The sequence below is a fragment of the Schistocerca gregaria genome, chromosome 7, assembly GCF_023897955.1.
Source record: "Schistocerca gregaria isolate iqSchGreg1 chromosome 7, iqSchGreg1.2, whole genome shotgun sequence".
Taxonomy (NCBI): domain Eukaryota; kingdom Metazoa; phylum Arthropoda; class Insecta; order Orthoptera; family Acrididae; genus Schistocerca; species Schistocerca gregaria.
In genome coordinates, this window is record NC_064926.1 from 301,822,541 (window position 1) to 301,842,112 (window position 19,572).

A 19,572-nucleotide genomic window follows, 5' to 3' on the forward strand; every position below is an offset into this window, starting at 1 on the left:
ACAACCGCTCACTTGACGAAAGGTCTGTTCCTGAAGACTGTAAAGTAGCACAGGTCACACCAATATCCAAGAAAGGAAATATGAGTAACCCATTGAATTACAGACCCATATCACTGACCTCAATTTGCAGCAGGATTTTGGAGCATATACTATACTCGAATATTATCAATCACCTTGAAGAAAATGACTTATTGATACATAGCCAACACGGATTCAGAAAACATCGTTCTTGTGCAACACAACTAGCTTTTTATTCCCATGAAGTAATGAGTGCTGTCGACAAGGGATCTCAGATCTATTCCACATTCATAGATTTCCAGAAGGCTTTTGATACCATTCCTCAAATTGCGTGCATATGGAGTATCGTCTGAGTTGTGTGACTGGATTCGTGGTTTCCTCTCTGGGAGCTCACAGTTCGTAGTGATAGACGGTAAATCATCGAGTAGAACAGAATTGATATCTGGCGTTCTGCAAGGTAGTGTCATAAGCCTTCTGCTGTTCTTGAGTTAAATAAATGATCTAGGTGATAATATGAGCAGTCCCCTTAGACTGTTTGCAGATTATGCTGTAGTTTACCGTCTAATAAAATTATCAGACGATCAATTCCAATTACAAAATGATCTAGAGAGAATTTCTCTATGGTGCGAAAAGTGGCAATTGGCACTAAACAAAGAAAAGTGCGAGGTCACCCACATGAGTACTAAAAGAAATCCGTTAATTTTGGGTGTACGATAAATCGCACAAATATAAGGGCTGTCAATTCGACTAAATACCTAGGAATTACAATCACTAGCAACTTAAATTGGAAATACCACATAGATGATATTGTGGGGAAGGCGAAACAAAGACTGCGCTTTGTTGGCATAACACTTAGAAGATGCGACAAACCCACTAAAGAGACAGCCTACATTACACATGTCCGTCCTCCGCTGGAATATTGCTGCGCGGTATGAGATCGTTACCAGGTAGGATTGACGGAGGAGAGGACATCGAGAAAGTGCAAAGAAGGGCAGCTCATTTCGTGTTATCGCGCAATAGGGGTGAGTGTGTCACTGATGTGATACGTGAGTTGGGGTGGCAGTCACTGAAACAAAGGCGAGGTCTATTTACGAAATTTCAATCACCAACTTCCTCTTCCGAATGCCCAAATATTTTGTTGACACCCACCTACGTAGGGAGAGATGATCATCATAATGAAATAAGAGAAATAAGAGATCGAACGGAAAGATGTTCCTTTTTTCCACGTGCCATTCGAGAGTGGAATGGTAGAGAAGTAGCATAAAAATGGTTCAATGAACCCTCTGCCAGGCACTTAAGTGTGAATTGCAGAGTAACCATGTAGATGTAGATGTAGATGATGCAGGTATATAAGCGCCGAAAGGTAGGCAAGGAATTAGTGTGGCATTCATATCTTTCCGACATGTTTACCGTAAATGCGTGACTGGACCATCTTGCTATTGCTCTTTTCTTGGTTGCCAAAGGACCAACATCGATAGACATCCGTCGGAGAATGAAGAATGTTTATGGTGAAGAATGTATGTCGTAAGCCACTGTCGTGGAATGGTGCGCCAAATTTGGTGCTGGTCGCTATTCGACACAAGACGCTAGTCGGTATCATATCACAAAGCAAAAGTGGGAGGTACTCCAGCACCCGCGTTGGAGTCCTTATCTCTCCCCAAGCCACTTTATGCCTTCGGTCCGTTGTAAAAGGTATAAACGGCTTTAAGGGAGCGACGACTTTTGTCAAACGAGGATGTGCAGCAGGCAGTCACGGACTTTTTCACGCAGCAGAATACGGTGACGGCTTTTATATGTTTATTTATTTATTTATTTTGAATCGTCCGTCTTCCCAATGCTTTGATTCGACCCCTTCACGAATTCCTCTCCTGTGCCAACCTTTCCATCTCAGAGTAGCACTTAAGTCTTAACAGATGTACCATCATCCTGTTCCTTCTTCTTGTCAGTTTTTTCCACACATTCCTTTCCTCTACGACGCACTGGAAAAACTCTTCATTCCTTTCTATATCAGTCCACCTAATTTTCATACGTCTCATATCATTCTCTTTTCTTCTTTTCCCGTTTTCCCACAGTCTGTGTCTCACTGCCATACAATGCTGTGCACCAAACGTACATTCTCATAAATTTCTTCTCAAATTAAGACTTATGTTTGATATTAGTAGACTTCTACGGTCCAGGAATGCCCGTTTTTCCAGTGCTAGTTTGCTTTTTATGTCCTCCTTGCTCAGCCCGTCATTGGTTATTTTACTGCCTGGGTAGCAGAATTCCCTAACTTCATCTACTTTGAGATCACCTATCCTGATGTTCAGTTTCTATTCTCATTTCTGATAGGTATGATACTTTCATCTTTATTAGATTTACTCTTAATTCACATTCTGTACTCATTAGACTGCTCATTCCATTCCACACTTACTTTCACTGAGGATTCGAATGTCATTAGCGATCTTATCATTGATATTGTTTCATCTTGAATTTTAATAAACTTCTATTTTATTTTGGTCACTGCTTCTTCGACATGTATGTTGGACAGTAGAACGATTATATCCCACTCTTACATCCTTTTTAATCCGAGCACTTCGTTCTTGGTATTCTATCCTTATTTCTCCCTCTTCTCAATTACCGGTCCTCCAGTATAGCTTATTCCTAGTTTTCTCAGTATTTTGAACATCTTGCACCATTTTACATTGTCGACCGCTTTTCCAAGTCGACAAATCCCATGGACAAGTGTTGATTTTTCTTCAGTCTCGCTTTCATTGCCAACCGCAATGTCAGAACTGCCTCTCTGCTGCCTTTGCGTTTCCTAAAGCCGAACTGATTGCCATCTAACGCATTCTCAGTTTTCTTTTCCATTCTTCTGTATGCTATTCTTGCCAGCAACTTGGTTGCAGGATCTTTTAAGCTGAGTGTGTGGTGATTTTCACATTTGTCGCCTCTTGCAATCTTGGGAACTGTGTCGATGATGTATTTTTCCGATAGTCCGATTACGAGGACTGGAACTTAAATAGTGGCAACTACTTATTCATAACCGATACGTAAGAGTTACATATTTACACCTTTTACTGTCCTTCAAAGTAGTCACCAGCGTAATGTGGAACCAGTTGCCCAGTCACGTGGAAGGCGTACTATATTGTTAGCAGAACCTGTTCTGTTGATGGTGCGAATGGAGCGGTCTACTGCCTGTCGAGTCTCTGGAACAGTTCTGATCGAATGCCACCGACAGTGCACAGTATTGCTGTTCGTTTTTGGAACATCACCTGCGACCAGTTCTGCGAAAGAAGCGGCTTCACTTTCTGCGCAACCCATCCATCATTTTGCATGACAATGCGCGGGCGCATACAGCGCAAGCTGTGGTTGCTGTGTTCGGTCAATGGCACTGGGAAGTACTGTGCCATCCACCATTCTCCCTGGACTTAAGTCCTTGTGACTCTGATTTGATTCCGAAGATGAAGGAACCACTTCGTGGCATTCGCTTCAGAACTGTTCCAGAGATTCGACTGACAGAAGACCGCCACCATCAACAGAACAGGCTGTGCTAACGGTATACTACGCCTTCCACATCGCTGGCAACGGGTTCTACACAACGGTGGTGGCTACTTTGAAGGACAGTAACAGGTGCAAACATGAAACTTTTCTGTATCGGTTGTTAATAAATAGTTGCCACTATTTAAGTTCCAATCCGCGTATATGTCGCCAGTCTTATACATTCAACACATAAAAGTGAATAATCATCTTTTTGCCACTTCCTCCAACGGTTTTAGAAATTTTGATGGAAGATTATCTATCCTTTCTGCCTTATTTAGGTCTTCCAAAGCTCTTCTAAATTCTGATTCTAGTAGTGGATCCTCTATCTCTTCCCTATCGACTGCTGTTTCTTCTTCTATTACGTCATCAGATAAGTCCTCTCCCTTACAAAGGCCCTCAATTCTGAATTTCCCTGAATATTTATGTGCTTCCTTCTTGAAGGATTTCTTCTGTTACCCATGATTTCTTCGCAGTTAACCTTCCTTGTACCTACGTTTCCTCTCCAACTTCTGTAACGTGCTCTTTTTAGTGATGTCCATTCCTCTACGACTTCTTTGCGTATTGATTCTTCCTGACTAGTCTCTTAAACTGCAATCTCCTCTTCATCACTAATAAATTGTGATCTGACTTTGTATCTGCCTCTTACAATCTAATATTTGATTTCGGAATCTCTGCCCGACCACGATGTAATCTAATTGAAATCTTCCAGTATCTCCCGGCCGTTTCCAAGTATATCTTTTGTGATTGTTGAATAAAGCATTCACTGTGCAGGCTTTCACGGCCGGAATAGTCTTCAGTTAAAACTTCCGGGCTGAGAGGCCGTGGTCGATGTATAAAATTTCCACCTGACGTTTCGTCTCCAGCTGCGGGAGACATCTTCCGAGGTCGTCCGGCTACTGCCACTGAGGCTCCAGGTACTCTCGCATTTATAGAGCGCATAGAGGGCACCACCATTCGTCACGTGATGCCGACAGTATGCCTATCTTTGGAGGCGTCATTATTCTCGATTACGAGTAATCGATTGTCATTCTTCTTGCGCAACGTCGACATCCATATTTTGTCCAATTTTAAAACTTCCTCTTTTCTATTAAAATTGTTGTGGTGTTTGTGGATCTCTATTGCTTCCCTATACATGCGTGCATGATAATGGGATGTTCGTGCTAGAACGCTAGTCTCATTAAATTTAATTTCGTGGTTCCCATCTCGAAAAACATGCTCAGCTACGGCCGATTTTTCGATGTGTCCTAAGCGACAGTTTCTCTTATGTTCGGCTAAGCGGGTGTTTACACTTCTTTTTGTTGTTCCAATGTATACTTGTCCACAACTGCATGGAATTTTGTATACCCCAGGTGTTGCTAGGGGGTGTCGAGCGTCTTTTGCAGTTCTTAAATATTCCTTAATCTTCTTGGTGGGTCTGAAGATAGTTTCGATCCCATGTTTAGCCAAAACTTTGCCGATGCGGTCCGTGACTTTATTAATGAACGGTAAGAAAACTTTTCCAATAGGTGACCGTTGTTGCTCTGGAATTCTGGCTTCTTTTCTTCTTTGATGGAGGGCTCGATCAATTTCCTTGCTGGTATATCCGTTTTTCATGAAGGCCGAACGTAAGTGATATAATTCGTCTTGCAAGTAAACCGGCTCGCAGATTTTGTTGGTGTCATGAAAACCTTGGTGGACAGAGCCACTCAGCTAACGGGGTCGGACAGTAATGACAGTGCACGTTTTCGATTCCCGCCGGGGTTAGGGATTTTCTCTGGCTCGTGATGACTGGGTGTTGTGTGATGTCGTTAGGTTAGTTAGGTTTAAGTAGTTCTGAGTTCTAGGGGACTGATGACCATAGCTGTTAAATCCCATAGTGCTCAGAGCCTTTTTTTTAGTAATGACAGTGAAAACGTCTTTGCGAATTTTCTTGCTTCGAAAGGGAGTTTCTGTTCCCTCGTAGATGTGATAACATTTCTCTTGAGACAGACATTGCAGTGGGGAGAGAATGGTCTGGATACGAGAAATATGCCTACGAATCGTATGTGTTCATTTTTCAGATATAAATTCTCATCGCCTGGAAGTATCTAAGAAGTTTGGTGCTGACTACACATTGCGGGTGTCTAAGGGTATAGACGAGAAGCAGGTGGCCAACGAAATACGATCTATTTTGGGAGTGGCTCCTGACGTCAGCATTGATTGCTGCGGCATGGAATCCACTGTGATACTTGGACTGCAGGTACAGCTGACATATAGCTAGTTCTTTTGTTGCCCGTACGGAGACGAGTTTGCTAACGGTGGCGTGTTTCTCTGCTGACAGGCGACGCGACAAAATGGCGTAGTGGTGGTCGTGGGGTTGGCGGAGACGCACGCCCGCATACCACTCAGGCCTCTCTTCTACGAGATAGACTTACGTGGCATCTTCCGCTACTGCAACGAGTAAGTATGCACTTCCGTCACCCTGACGCCGTATCACAGTCTATGAAAAACATTTTGGGAATGTCTACATTGCTGTAAAGCAGCGGCGATAACTGAAACTAAACGCCCGACAACGCAACATTTAGCGGGTTCACTACCAGGAGATTGTTTGTTAAAATTACTGCAGCTTAGAATAATAAATAGCAACAAAGAAATTTATTCGACTTACGTAACGTGCCTACAATTTTGTAGTAAAGTTGCATCGTTAGAATTTTTCGAGTTAACTAACTTAGAAATTTTCATTTTTATAAATTTTTACACCATCACTTACACCGTTTAGGCACCCTATTAATTAGAACATTACATGTACGGAGTGAATCACTTAAAATGTGCACCGCAAATATTGCAGAAACCGAAAGTGCTACTGAAGAGCGGTTTTCACAGAATCGATTGGTAATGAGGGGCTCGTACTGTTAGCCACTAAACAGATTGTGGTAATACTTAGAAAGTGTATCTTTGTGCAAACAAACTCTACTTTAAGTGCCCACTGACATTAACAAACTAAAAGTATGGTAAATTAGAATGCCAGTGGTGTTTGTTGTAGGATTCTAGTGCAGGTCGTTTGCGAGATATCGTGCAAGATTTAGGTGATTCGCCCAGTATGTCGGGAGCCCCATTCTACAGATAAGTGCAGGTGATCAAAACAGGCTGAAAATTATTTGATAAAATTCCAGTAAATCGGACGTTGGACAAGGGTGTAATATCTGAAACCTCTGGAGACTGGATAGAGGACTTAAAAAGAAGCAAAAAAGTTGATATATACATATTGTATTTTCTTAGATGCGTTTTTTTCGTCGTTTTGCTGTTTTAAAAACAAGATATCAACAAGAGTTTGGCGTTAATGTATCGGCTGGTATGACTGGAGAAAGATTAATCAGACTTTTCATTTTTCGTGGAATGCTAGCTGGAGCATCGTACAGTGAATTTTTAACGGAACATTCAAATGTTTTACTGGAAGACGTTCCACTAAACTTACCACAAACTATTTTATATTCCGGGCAACCGCAGCTGTCAAAACGCATGATGCTAGGAAAAACTCCTCTGGCAGCTGCTAAAATTGTTGTTTATTAAAACACAGCCAGTTTCGCGGCTTAAAGATACATCATCAGGTGCAACAACGTTAAAAGGTCATAAGCATACCCACCGCTCTTAGTCAAAATTCGTTATTCAGGGAATATCGTCAGTACTATTGTCTGAATAGTATATTTTAACTAGGAGCGATGACGTTTGACGTTGTTGCACCTGATGATGCGGCTTTAAGTCGCAAAACTGGTTGTGTTTTAATGAAAAACATTGCTACCAACTGTCAGCGGCGATCTTCCTAACATAATACACTAAAGTTGCGTCAGAACATGTGCTTCACACAGAATTGAGCATCTCCTCATTTTTCTCTGCAAGTAAAAACGATTTTAAATCAGTGTTTCCAAATTCTAAACGGATGGGTCATAGGGCAGCAACATGTTATCCTGCTCGTTCTCCTAATTTCAGTCCTCTGGTTTTTTTTATTATTTGGGGAATTTAAGGGACATAGTATATTCAGGACTTACTGTAAGTGTTCGTATTCCTCGCCAATGTGTTCAAGAAGGATTTCAGCAGATAGAGCAGACACTTGAAATATTGGAGCGAGTAAGACTATTCATGACGCGGCGTTTATAACCTTGCGTTAGAGCAAATAGTAGACATTTTGAACCTTTCATTTAGTCATCAGAACACATTTTAAAAGAAAAAAAAATCCTGTAAAACCAAATTGGAAATTTGATAACAAAACGACAGAAACGAAGCAAACATATAACTAAAAAAAAGCAATAAATAGAAGTTACCATATAAATATATGAACTTCATTGCTTCTTTCTAAGTTCTTTATTCATTCTCCAGAGGTTTTCCACATATTAGTTAACAACTTGTATTTAGTGACGACCTCTTGAGAAAGTGGAATCTTTTAGTTCATCAGTTAACTGCATGTGCTGATGAAAACAAACTGCAGAGCATCATCCGCAAGCTGAGCTCACTGTCCCAAAAACCAAATATGAAGATTATTTTATTCATTAAGGTTAGAGAACACCACAGCTGTATTCGTAAATTACACTGTAGGAAATGCTGCAATGATCCATAAGTTTACTTGAAATGATTCTATTGTACCGTTCCTAATTTCGGGCCTGAGCCCATCATCAGACGGTAGTATTGACTTCTTTGCAAGTTTTACATGTGTGCATACTATTCATCACTGAAGTGTCAGATCAGACTGAAAACTATTCTGTGCCAAAAATATCAAAATTGGTTTTTCCACAAACAACGAAATTAAGCCAAAATGATTCACGACCTAAATTCAAAAAATTAAGTACACCACAGGCCTGGCATTTATAAACTAAATTGTTGTGTGTGCCCAAAATTTTACAGTGGCCAAACAGAGTTAAAAGAGCGATACCGTTAACACTTGGACGCTCTCAAGGTCAATGACCTAGATAAGTCAACTATCACTATCTGATTGGTCCAACAAGGAAACACAGAGATAAGCATCGAAAAAAACTTACAGATATTACGTTTTGCCGAAAAAGGAGTGCAAATGAATTTGTTGACGAATTATAAATATACAACCACACTCACAGTAAACCTGACTGCATCGTGAATGATCAACTATAATTAAAAAACCAAATGTACCAGCGAAAGTTCATAAAACTCCTATAATTTGAAATTACAGAAATAATAATTGATTGAGAAAGAGTCAATTCTTCGTTGGCCGTTACCAGCATCTTTCAAACCTAATAAATTAAATGTATAATCGTATAAAATTATCCGTACTACGAACAAGTATCTTTGCAGTAACTCCAGAAGTATGCCATATCTGCATACATATCACATTCCTTAGCCCGCAAGATCAGCAACCGATGTAGACAAATGTATTCACCATCTCGTATTTTGTTGAGTTCATTGATCAGCTTACATCGTAAAATAAAATAAAATCTCTGCCTTATAATACGTAAAAGAGAGGTTTTCGTGAAGTGTAAAGTATTTGAAGTGCATACGTAAGTGTAAAACTATGCAATCACAAAAACCTTGTTATATTTTAGGACACAAATGTAAAACTTACAAAGAAGTCAATGCAAGCGTCTGACGATGGACTCACGCCCGAATCGGTACAATAAAATTATTTCAAGAAAACTTGTGGCTGCTTGCAGTATTTCGCACAGCGTAATAATACGAATATCTCTACCAACAAGACAAAATGAATGGCTTTGCGAGTAGTCCAACAAATAAGATGAAAAATTGTTTCTTATGACAAGACAACAGGAGATATAACAAATGTTAACTATCATGCAAGTCAAATAAATTATCTAGACGATTAAAATGCATGTAAAAAGACTTATATTATTTCAATATGTATCTTGCGTTGTAAACAGAATTTTGAAAACCTTAAGTAAGAAAAATTATGTTGTATAAATCTATGACAGTTTATGTACTTCTCTGCAGCAGTGGAACCTTGATCCTTGCTAAAGGACAAAGAAGTAAGATTCAAGCGTCTGAAATAAGCTTACTACAAGTTGTGAAACTGTGTACAAAATCAGACATACTAACAGATCCAGATATTATAAACGACTTAATAGTTGAACCAATGACAGATATAATAAATGAATACAGAGACCAATAGAAGGACCGTGTGGAAAGAATGCTACAGCGGTATGTCAGCTGCTCGCTATCAAACGTGTTTCAAATAGAGAAAGAAAATACGAGAAGAGAGGGCATGAATAAAATTGACCCATAAAGAAGGAACAGTCGTCACGTCTGGTCTCTGAAAGTGATGAAAGTCAAGCTTTGTCTCCGCAACCACAGCCGCCTCTTTTCGGCAGTCGTCTTTATCTCCACGCATGGGAAACACATCATCTCACTGATAAGGGTGTTTACCGTCGTCCCTCCATTTTATTTCTTGCCTTCAAAAATATTTTGTACGAAACTATCATATGAAATTAAGTGGCCAGTGAGTTTTGCTTTACGCTGGTTTACAATTTTCAGTCCTTCCTTCTCTCCTGTTTCTTGTAGCACCATCTCATTCAGTCCAGAACCACATTTCCGCAGCTTCAAGGTGAGCTTTCTCCTGCTTTGCTTACGACCAGCCTTCAGACTTCTCTGTCAGAACACTCCACACAAAAGTCTTCACAAATCTTTTCTCAGTGTGGAAGCTAGTACGTTTGTTCAGTGAAAGAGTTTATTTTGGAATTCGCTCTTGGGCAGCGCTAATCATCTCTTAATTTCCGTAGGACACATTTTGTTTTTCTTCACAGTGCTACCGAAGTAGCAAAATTCGGTTATTTCCTCTAGTTGCTCACTGCTTACTAATTTTGTTTCGCTGTTGCCTCGTCGATGAACATACTGAATAAGTGAGGTAATAGAGGATCTCCTTGTCTTACTCCACTTCTGATTTATGTTTTTTTCTTCCAACCATTCACACGCAATTAACATTTGTATGTACTCAAAATTAATAGCTTGTCCTTCCAGCGAAGCCTTACTTTGCGAATTGCTTTAAATAATAACAACTTCCAGTCATCCATATCTGATAGTTCTTCTGGCTCAAAAACGCTGTTTATTTCTGTAATTCTAATCTTCTTACAAAATCTGGTGTAATGCTAATATTGCTATTACTGTTCCTTTCCCTGATCTGAAGCCACATTGATAACCGGCTACGTTCGAATATATTTTCTTTTTCGTCCTCTCTTTCACTATTGACAGCAATCTTTTTATGCATGTGACAGAAGTGCAGTCCTTTGCATTTGTCCTTAGCTAATAGCTCTTCTTTTTTTTTAAGTCGGTTGTTATTGTACCCTCTTCATAACATTTAGATACCATATTAAATAACTTACTTTGGACGTGATCACAACTATTCTGTAAGAGCTCTGATGGGATGTCATCTATACACATTGTTTTATTTGATTTTAATCTGTTTGGTGCAAGGAAGAGCTCTTCTTTCTTATCTATGGTCTCTTATTGTTTTCATGAGTTAATTTTTCATCTTCAAGTAGACTCATGTAAACGTCCAGTTTCAGAAATACTGTACAGATCTTCGACATATTCTTTCCGTTTGCCACTTACATCTTCTATGTCAAATATCAGCTTCCCGTTTTAATCTCTCACTGTGTGGTTCTTGGTGCTCTGCCTTTGTTGCAATAATTTAATCTTTGAGCAAGCTTTATCCTGTTTTACACCTTTAAAATCATCTATTTCTTTGTTAATTTTTCACAGCCACTTTTCTTCCTTTAAAGAGCACATTGATGTTATCTTGTTTTTCACTGCATTATACTGATCATGGCCTATCTTCTTTTAGGCTGTTCCTTTTGTCAGTTGAGTTGTAAATATTTCTTGGATCATGTAACTTCCTTATTCCTAATACATCTGTCGATACACTTGTTATATTCGACTTGATAATATCCCAACTGCCTTCTTGCTGTGGGTTTCAATTGTTACATGCTTCAATTCCTGCACAGCCTCTACAGTCTTCCATTTATACACTGCCCATTCCTTTGGATATTTCAGCCGATGCTTCTTAAATCGGATACTGCACTTTGCTGAAACAAGTGTATGGTCACAATCTACATTAGCACCATGATAACTGTGACTGCATGTCACTTTATTCCTTTACCTCTGCTTTACTGTTATATAATCAGTCATATATTTCCCGCTATCGCCAGGTGTCTTCCACACGTAGTGGCTTTTCTTTGGCGCTTCATAACATGTGTTTGTTACAACCATCGGATGTTATTAACAAAAGTCTAATAATTTCTCACCTCCTGAACTCATTAATGGCTCAAACGGCTCTAAGCACTATGGGACTTAACATCTGTGGTCATCAGTCCCCTAGAACTTAGAACAACTTAAACCTAACTAACCTAAGGACATCACACACATCCATGCCCGAGGCAAGATTCGAACCTGCGACCGGAGCGGTCACGCGTTTCCAGACTGAAGCGCCTAGAACGCACGTCCACACAGGCCGGCGAACTCATTATTCCCAGTGCGAACGTACTAGTGCAATTGTGGTTCTCTTGTATATCTATCGATGCATTACAGTCTCCCACGAGAATAACATTTTCTTTTATGTTTATGTATTCTGTTTATAATTTTCATTAATTTTTCAATGGCGTCATAAATGTTTTTTGTTCCTTCATAGATGTTATTGTCGTTCGTAAATACGCTTAGATTACTGTTAAGTCAAGTGGGCTAGCTTTTAAGTTTATCATTAATATCCTATCAGTAGCAGTGGGAACAGCACTTTAAGAGAGCAGAAGTCTTTGTAAAGACAAAAGCAGGAGGCTGCAGTCAGCACGATGTAACTGTCTGAACGAATGAAGAAAACATTCCCCAGTAGTCTACAAACGTCAGTAATTTGTGGCAGTCGCGACCCAGGAATTCGAAAGTCGACTGTTTTGGAGAGTGCTGAGAAAAAGGCTGCGAATGAAACCGTATCGGATTCAGCTGCTCCAAGTCATTACACACGGCGAGAAAAATTGCATCGTTAAGCGGTTGCGGACTCACTCGTGCACAATTTGATCACTCAAAAGGCCTTCTCCGTTGGCCTAGCAGCCTTATTGCTGTAACAAAAAAATTCCTTGAGTTGTTACCATGCATATAATCATATGATACTTTGCCTCATTGCAAATATTTTTTGAAATTACTTGAAAGTGTCAAGAGCATTTTGAATACCCTTGTAATATCAGTTATCAGTAATGTCTCCAATTTTCTTGTAGACTCACGTATCACAGTAAGTTCAGCTTGTGGACAGCGGTTTGCAGTTCATTGTCATTAAAACTTCCTGGCAGATTAAAACTGTCTGCCCGATCGATACTCAAACTCGGGACCTTTGCTGTGAGTACCGGCCGTGAGTCGTGCTTCGGTAGCTCAATAGCAGTCGGCTTTCGGCCGTGGTCGCGTGCGGACCGGCTCCCCGCGCCGGACAGCGCACCGTAGTTTGTTTACTTCCGCGTCGCGGTATTTCGTGTTGTGTAGCGTCCATTTCTATTGCACCTCATGGCGCACTGTTACCGCCGAGCGACAGTTAAAGTAACATTCCAAGCCGAACATGCTAGACCACGCGCTTTTGAAATTGAGCAATTCATTCGCGAAGAGCTACGTCTGGACCCTCAGGAAGTGATAGGTATTCATTTCTCTATCACTAGCAGCATCGTCTATATTAAGATGACGACGGAGGAAGCGTGTGCTAACGTAGTTCGACAACACGCACGCGGACTCAAGTTCAAACATTCTGACGGGCATATTGGAGAGGTGACGGTCGATCACGCTGGTTTCGGACTTCGAACAATCCGGGTTTTTGAGCTCCCTTTCGAAGTGCCGCAAGATGTGGTCGTCGAAGCTTTCCGACCCTATGGCAATGTTGTGGGGCACATCGCGGAGAAATGGCAGACATTCACGACATACAACGTGTTGAATGGTGTCCGCCAAATCAAAATCGAACTCTCCAAACATGTACCATCCTATCTGCTGATAGGTGGCGTGCGAGCCATCGTTATGTATGATGGCCAGCCGCGGACGTGTGCCGGTTGCGGACAGGAGGGCCATGTTCGGTCAGAATGTCTCCGCCGACGTTTGCTCCAGGTCCCGACCAGTGACTCAGCTCCCAAAGTGACGGCCGCTTCTTTACCAGATAGCTACGCCACAGCCGTACGCAGCCCCGATGCGTCACTTCAGGAAGCACCTCTTCTCCACCCGGCACTCCCCACTGGAAATGACGGTGCTGCCATGGCCTCACCGGCACCATCTCCTCTGACGGCTACGACACCACCAACTCTCCAGAGCTCGATGGACATCGACGCGAATGCGGTGCCTACCTCTGCCTTTCTTCAGACTGGCGCGACCTCGGACATCGAACATCCACATTCTGATTCAGAACAGCACCTCCGAAAGCAACGGTCGCCCAGAAAACGGAAGAAGAGGAGTCAAACGCCATCTGACGACACACTTCTTCATGTGGCATCACAGGCAGTGGAGCTGATACACGACAGTGATCTCCCTTCGAGCGTTCTGACGACAGGAGAGGCTGCTCCTGATGTCCCATCTGAAGAACGTTCTCACACGAATATGACGGATTCCAAGGAGGGTGCCTCCCTGGACCCCACTACAGCAGCGTCGCTACAACTCGCCCTCGAGGAGTGTGACAGTCGCTCACCGTCTGTTCCAGTCTCCTGGGCTGATGATATCGACGAAGGAGCAGTTCGAGATGGTGGTCCTCCCATCAGGCAGTGCCCCATGGAGGTGCCTGACCCACCTTCCAGCCAGTGATTACGACAACGGTGACTACGTCAGATGTTACACGCCAGCCAGACATCTCTGCCGGAACATCTGTGCCAATGGTGGGAGCACGCCCCCAACATTACCGCATAGCGACGATGAATCTGGCCACCATTCGGGCCCCCCATAAACTGGCAATGTTCCGTGAGACCATTTATGCTGCTGATGTCGACATTGCCCTCCTCCAAGAAGTGTTTGTCGCCGATTTCCATGCCCCCACTGGCTACGTGGCACACATCTCCCATGCTTCTGACAACGGTAGTGGAGTTGCCATCCTCCTCCGTTCTGGACTCCCTGCTGAAGATGTAGTGTACCTTGCTAATGCTAGGGGTATGGCTCTCACGCTGTTCGGCGTCCGTATCCTCAATGTATATGCGCCGTCCGGCTCCAGTCGACGTCGTGATCGACACACTTTCTTTGCTGACGAGGTAACGCCGCTGTTTGAGGGTCCCCTAGATGATATGGTCCTCGGTGGCGATTTCAACTCCACGCAAAGGCCTGAAGATCAATTACCGCATCATTCCCCTTGTGCGGCCCTCTCCGTCATCATCGACAGACTCCAGCTTGTTGACACATGGACAAAGGTGCATGGCACCCGTGCAGGTTTCACATATTATACGGCGCATTCATCTAGTCGTCTCGATCGTATATACCTCACACGTTCCCTTGCTGCCGACACTCGACATGCCGAAGTATGGCCTCTGGCTTTCTCTGACCATGACGCCTACATCTGCGATGTCGTCCTCGCCCGCCAACAAGTGTGGCACAGCCGCGGCTTGTGGAAATTCAACGTTTCCCACCTGACTGTCCCTGACTGCCGACGAATCGTTGAGGATGCGTGGGCCCTCTGTCATCGTCGTCGCCCCGCCTACGCATCCACCTTATCGTGGTGGGTATCATGCGCGAAACCAGCTCTGCGCAGGGCGCTGATAGGATATGGCAAAGACTTCAAAGCCTGGCAAGCGAGCACCATGGACTTTTATTATGCAGTCCTTCGTGACTGCACTTCGATGGCCTTCTCTCCTGATCGTCAGATGATGGTGCATCGTGCTAAAGCGCAGATCACTTCCCTCACGCGACGGCGCTTAGAAGGGACTCTTGTCAGATCCTGCACCCGTAACCATATGCCTCATGAAACGCCATCGATGTACCACCTTCTCAGGGAACGCCGACGTCGTCGTCGAACCCTCATCCACGATCTCACAGATGCGGAAGGACGACGACACACTACGCAATGCGACATTGGTCACGCTTTCTATTCTCATTTCCGTCAACTGTTCGCTGCCGTCCCTCATCCCCCGACCTTAATTGAGGAGGTGGCAGCAATGACTGTCAACACCATGCCAGAGGATGTGGCTCAAGAACTTCAGGAACAAGTGACCTCTGATGAAGTCCTAGATGCAATCAAGGTGGGGGCTGCCAACAAGTCCCCTGGACCTGACGGCCTCCCCCTCGACTTTTACAAGTATTTTAGCTACCTTTTGTTACCTGCTTGGACGTCCATCTGTCGTGAATTGATGTCACCCACAACGATGATCCCAGCCACCTTCCTTGATGGGGTCATCATCCTGGTCCCTAAGCCACATGGGCGATCACGGATCTGTGATTACCGGCCCATCACTCTACTCAACAGTGACATGAAAATTTTCACCCGTTTGTTGGCCTCACGCCTCAAGAAGGCAGCAAGATCCGTCACCTCCCTTGATCAGACTTCGTTGGGCGGTGACAACAACATCCATACGGCCCTTTGCCGTTATAGGGACATGATTGCGCTCGCGCGCTCGCGACATTTACCTGGCGCATTGGCATCGCTTGACTTCCGTCAAGCTTTCGACCGTGTCGACCATACTTTTCTGAAATCGGTCCTCCAACACATGGGTTTTCCGGTTCGTACAATCACCGTGGTAATGCGGCTCTTGAGCGGCGCAACTTCAAGAATACTCTGTAATGGTCGCCTCACCGCGCCTCTAGCGATCGAGCGCTCTGTCCGACAGGGATGCCCACTTTCCACGATACTGTATGCTTTGGCATTAGAGCCCCTCCTACAGGGGCTTCGCCAACGCCTGGTGGGCCTGACATTGCATGGGCACCGCTTCTGTTGTACAGCCTATGCTGACGATCTAGTCCTCTACCTCCGCAATGAAGACGATGTTCGCGCTGCTCTGACTTGGGTGACGACTTATGGGGAGGCATCGGGCAGTTCTCTTAACATTTCCAAATCGAAGGTTCTGCTCATTGGTGAGGGTCTACCAGAAAGATCTGTCGCTCCTCTAAGTGTGGCCACCAGCGTCCGCTGTTTGGGCATTGATTTTATGAATGACCTCCGTCGCTCAGCGGCAACCAACGGTCGACGTCTCCTACAAACGATCAGGGCTGGCCTTGTGGACCACCGGCTTCGATCCCTCGACATTATACAGCGCGCGCAATACGTGAATGTTTATCACGCCTCACGCATCCCCCATGTGGCACAAGTGTTCCCGGTTCCGATTACCCTCGCACGTCGTATGTTGATGGCGATGGGATCCTTTGTCTGTGCCGGGATGTTATTTAAAGTTCAATATTCCTCCCTTGCCCTCCCGCGGGAGCGTGGTGGAGTGGGCTTATTCCATGTGCCAGACAGAGTTACCGCACTTTTTGTTAGCTCCCAACTGAAAGTCTGGCGTCGCTGCCCGACGAGCCTGACCGGACTGCTTTTGCGTGAATACGCACCAGTCTCCATGTCAGCCCCGGTCATTTTATCCGACATTCCACCCCCCTTTTATCACTTTCGGTACTTCTTCTTTGAAATCAGTTACATTCTGCACTCCTTACCCCTTCTCCGTATACTCCAGACAAAGACTGTATACGACACCTTACAAATGTGTCAAACCCCCAACCCCATTGAACACAAGTTTCCCCAGATCATATGGCGCCGTGTGTGGAAAGCAGTGCATGCTGGTTACCTCGACACCAGCGTTCAGTCCACCTGGTATATCACCGTCAATGGCAAACAGGTCAACCAGTCTCGTTTGCACCGCATCCGCCTTGCTGACACACCACTCTGTGTTCACTGTGGTGTAGAGGACACGGACGCTCATCGGTTCTCATGTGGTCCGTCTGCTGACGTCTGGAGGCTCGCGCAGCGTATCCTGGCTTTCCTCACCCGACAGCCGCCTGCTCAGATTATTTTCCTGACGCTTCTATTCCCGGATGTGATTCATTACCCCACAACAAAAACTAATGCCGTGAATTGGATACGCGGTCATACAGTCCGCTACCTTTTTGGGCCCGATGAGAAATCAGAACTAGGTTATTGGACGTACCTTAACGATCGACATTGTGCACTTGTTCGCAACCCCAGATACAAGCAGTTCTTTTCCAATTTTCTACGGAGCGCCTTTCATGACCCGCCTTCCAGCTGGAACGTCCAAGCCATGAGATGCTGATGTTTTTTTTTGCCGATATGATGTTCTGAACGTACTACACACGGAATCCCCACTAAAATTTCGAGAAGACACGTTTGGATGTTCCGCCAATTAGACGGCGCAAGCGACTCCTAGAATTCTGGTGCAACGACTGCCATAATACAAAAAAAAAATGAATAAATAAAAACATACATACAAAAAAAAACAACAAAGAAAAATAAAGAAAACAAAAATGCAATACAATAAACTAAAAAAAAAGTTCCTGTTCACAACAAATTTCATTTTTTTTTTATCGCTACTCTCTATGTTTCTTCCCCCCTACTTTCTTCCTTTCCTACACCTTTGCAGTAATAGGTTAGTTGTTTTGGAATAGGTGTAGATAGGTGCCAACGCCTGAAGAGGTGCATTTAATTTTATTTTTTTGTTAGAATACAAGTGGCGGTGGCAAATAGACATTTTTTTTTGTAGTTTTTCCTTAAAAAAAGAAAAAAAAGAAAAAAAACAAAAAAAAGATAAAAAAAAAGTTGGTAGAGCACTTGCCCGCGAAAGACAAAGGTCTCGAGTTCGAGTCTCGGTCCGGCACACAGTTTTAATCTGCCAAGGAGTTTCATATCAGCGCACCCTCCGCTGCAGAGTGAAAATCTCATTCATTTTCGTTATTATACACAGTTAACTTGTCGTCAGAGAACGAACAAATGTTTAATATAAACGTATACTAAAAAAAGTGCGGACGACAGACTACACCCTGATGTATATCGGTTTTATAAGATATTTTAACCAGTTTTGATCAATTATATGTATTTTTAGAATGGTAACTACTGACAGAGATGCCATTTACTAATTAATGGGATGCCCAAAAGGCGCATTATCATCGAATTTATTATAGATTAATGCGAAATGGCAACAGCATTTTTGTGTGCGCTAGATCAATGCATGTAATGTTGTCTGAGCAAAAATATATTTCTGCGATACAGTTCTTAAATTCTTCCACTACTTACATATATTTTTTGTGTTTTGCAGATATCCCATGGCCTTAGAGCTTGTCGCATCGGGGAAAACAAATGTCAAAGGTCTGATTACACACAACTTCAGCATGAAGGACACCTTGAAAGCCTTCTCGACTGCCGTTTCTGGGGAAGGAAACCCTATCAAAATCATGATCCATTGCAACAAAGATTAGAGCAAAATCTCAGCATTCAAAGTCTACAATCTAATTTTAAGGAAAACGTAGTATTAGTTATGGACATGAAACATTATGAGTAACTAATCTTAAGAATTCGACATGTAGTGCATCGTCATTTGTGATTATAGTATTTGATTCCATGAATATCGTGTCGTAATGTTAAAGATGTTTTCTCATTACTTATAATTTGCAGTGTTACTTCCCCAATCCGGGCTAACATATAATTGAACAAACGCCACGGAATCCAAGAGGCTTTTCAAGGCTGAGCTAGCCTTAATGTCCCATTAAATGATGTAATGTTCTACGGTAGCAGATACCAGGTTCTGTATCCAGATTAGACAGGCGCATGTACTGGACACAGAAGACTGGGTCTGTGAATGTACGATGATACGCCATTTGACAGAAATATGTAACGCCATTGCACTCTGATTATCTCATGCTCCTGTATGGTTCATGACATACTGACAAACGGAAGCTTGCAACGTATTTTTTTGTGGTGTTTCATGATAATATCAACGGATTCAGATTAGCTAATTTCCAATGAAATAAAGTATTTGTTATAAATAAAAAGCGACTTGATGCAAGAACAGTTGGCGATTGAAATAAACACTTCCGAAAATCGTTTGAAGTTGTCTATCGAGACAAGCAGCTGAGTTTCTCTGTAAAATCAAACAGCACACAAAACGCAGAGATATT

General features: G+C 43.0%; 1 protein-coding gene across 1 annotated transcript in view; it reads left to right on the top strand.

Annotated features, from left to right (window-relative positions):
- The window catches only part of LOC126281438 (sorbitol dehydrogenase-like), a 100,326-nt gene extending 81,202 nt beyond the window's left edge, over positions 1-19,124 (top strand). The window contains exons 6-8 of the mRNA XM_049980409.1: positions 5,580-5,758; positions 5,840-5,958; positions 18,714-19,124. Coding sequence (XP_049836366.1) covers positions 5,580-5,758; positions 5,840-5,958; positions 18,714-18,873 — 458 coding nt within the window. The 3' untranslated portion in view covers positions 18,874-19,124. The remainder of the gene's footprint in view (positions 1-5,579; positions 5,759-5,839; positions 5,959-18,713) is intronic.
- The last annotated feature ends 448 nt before the right edge of the window (positions 19,125-19,572 follow it).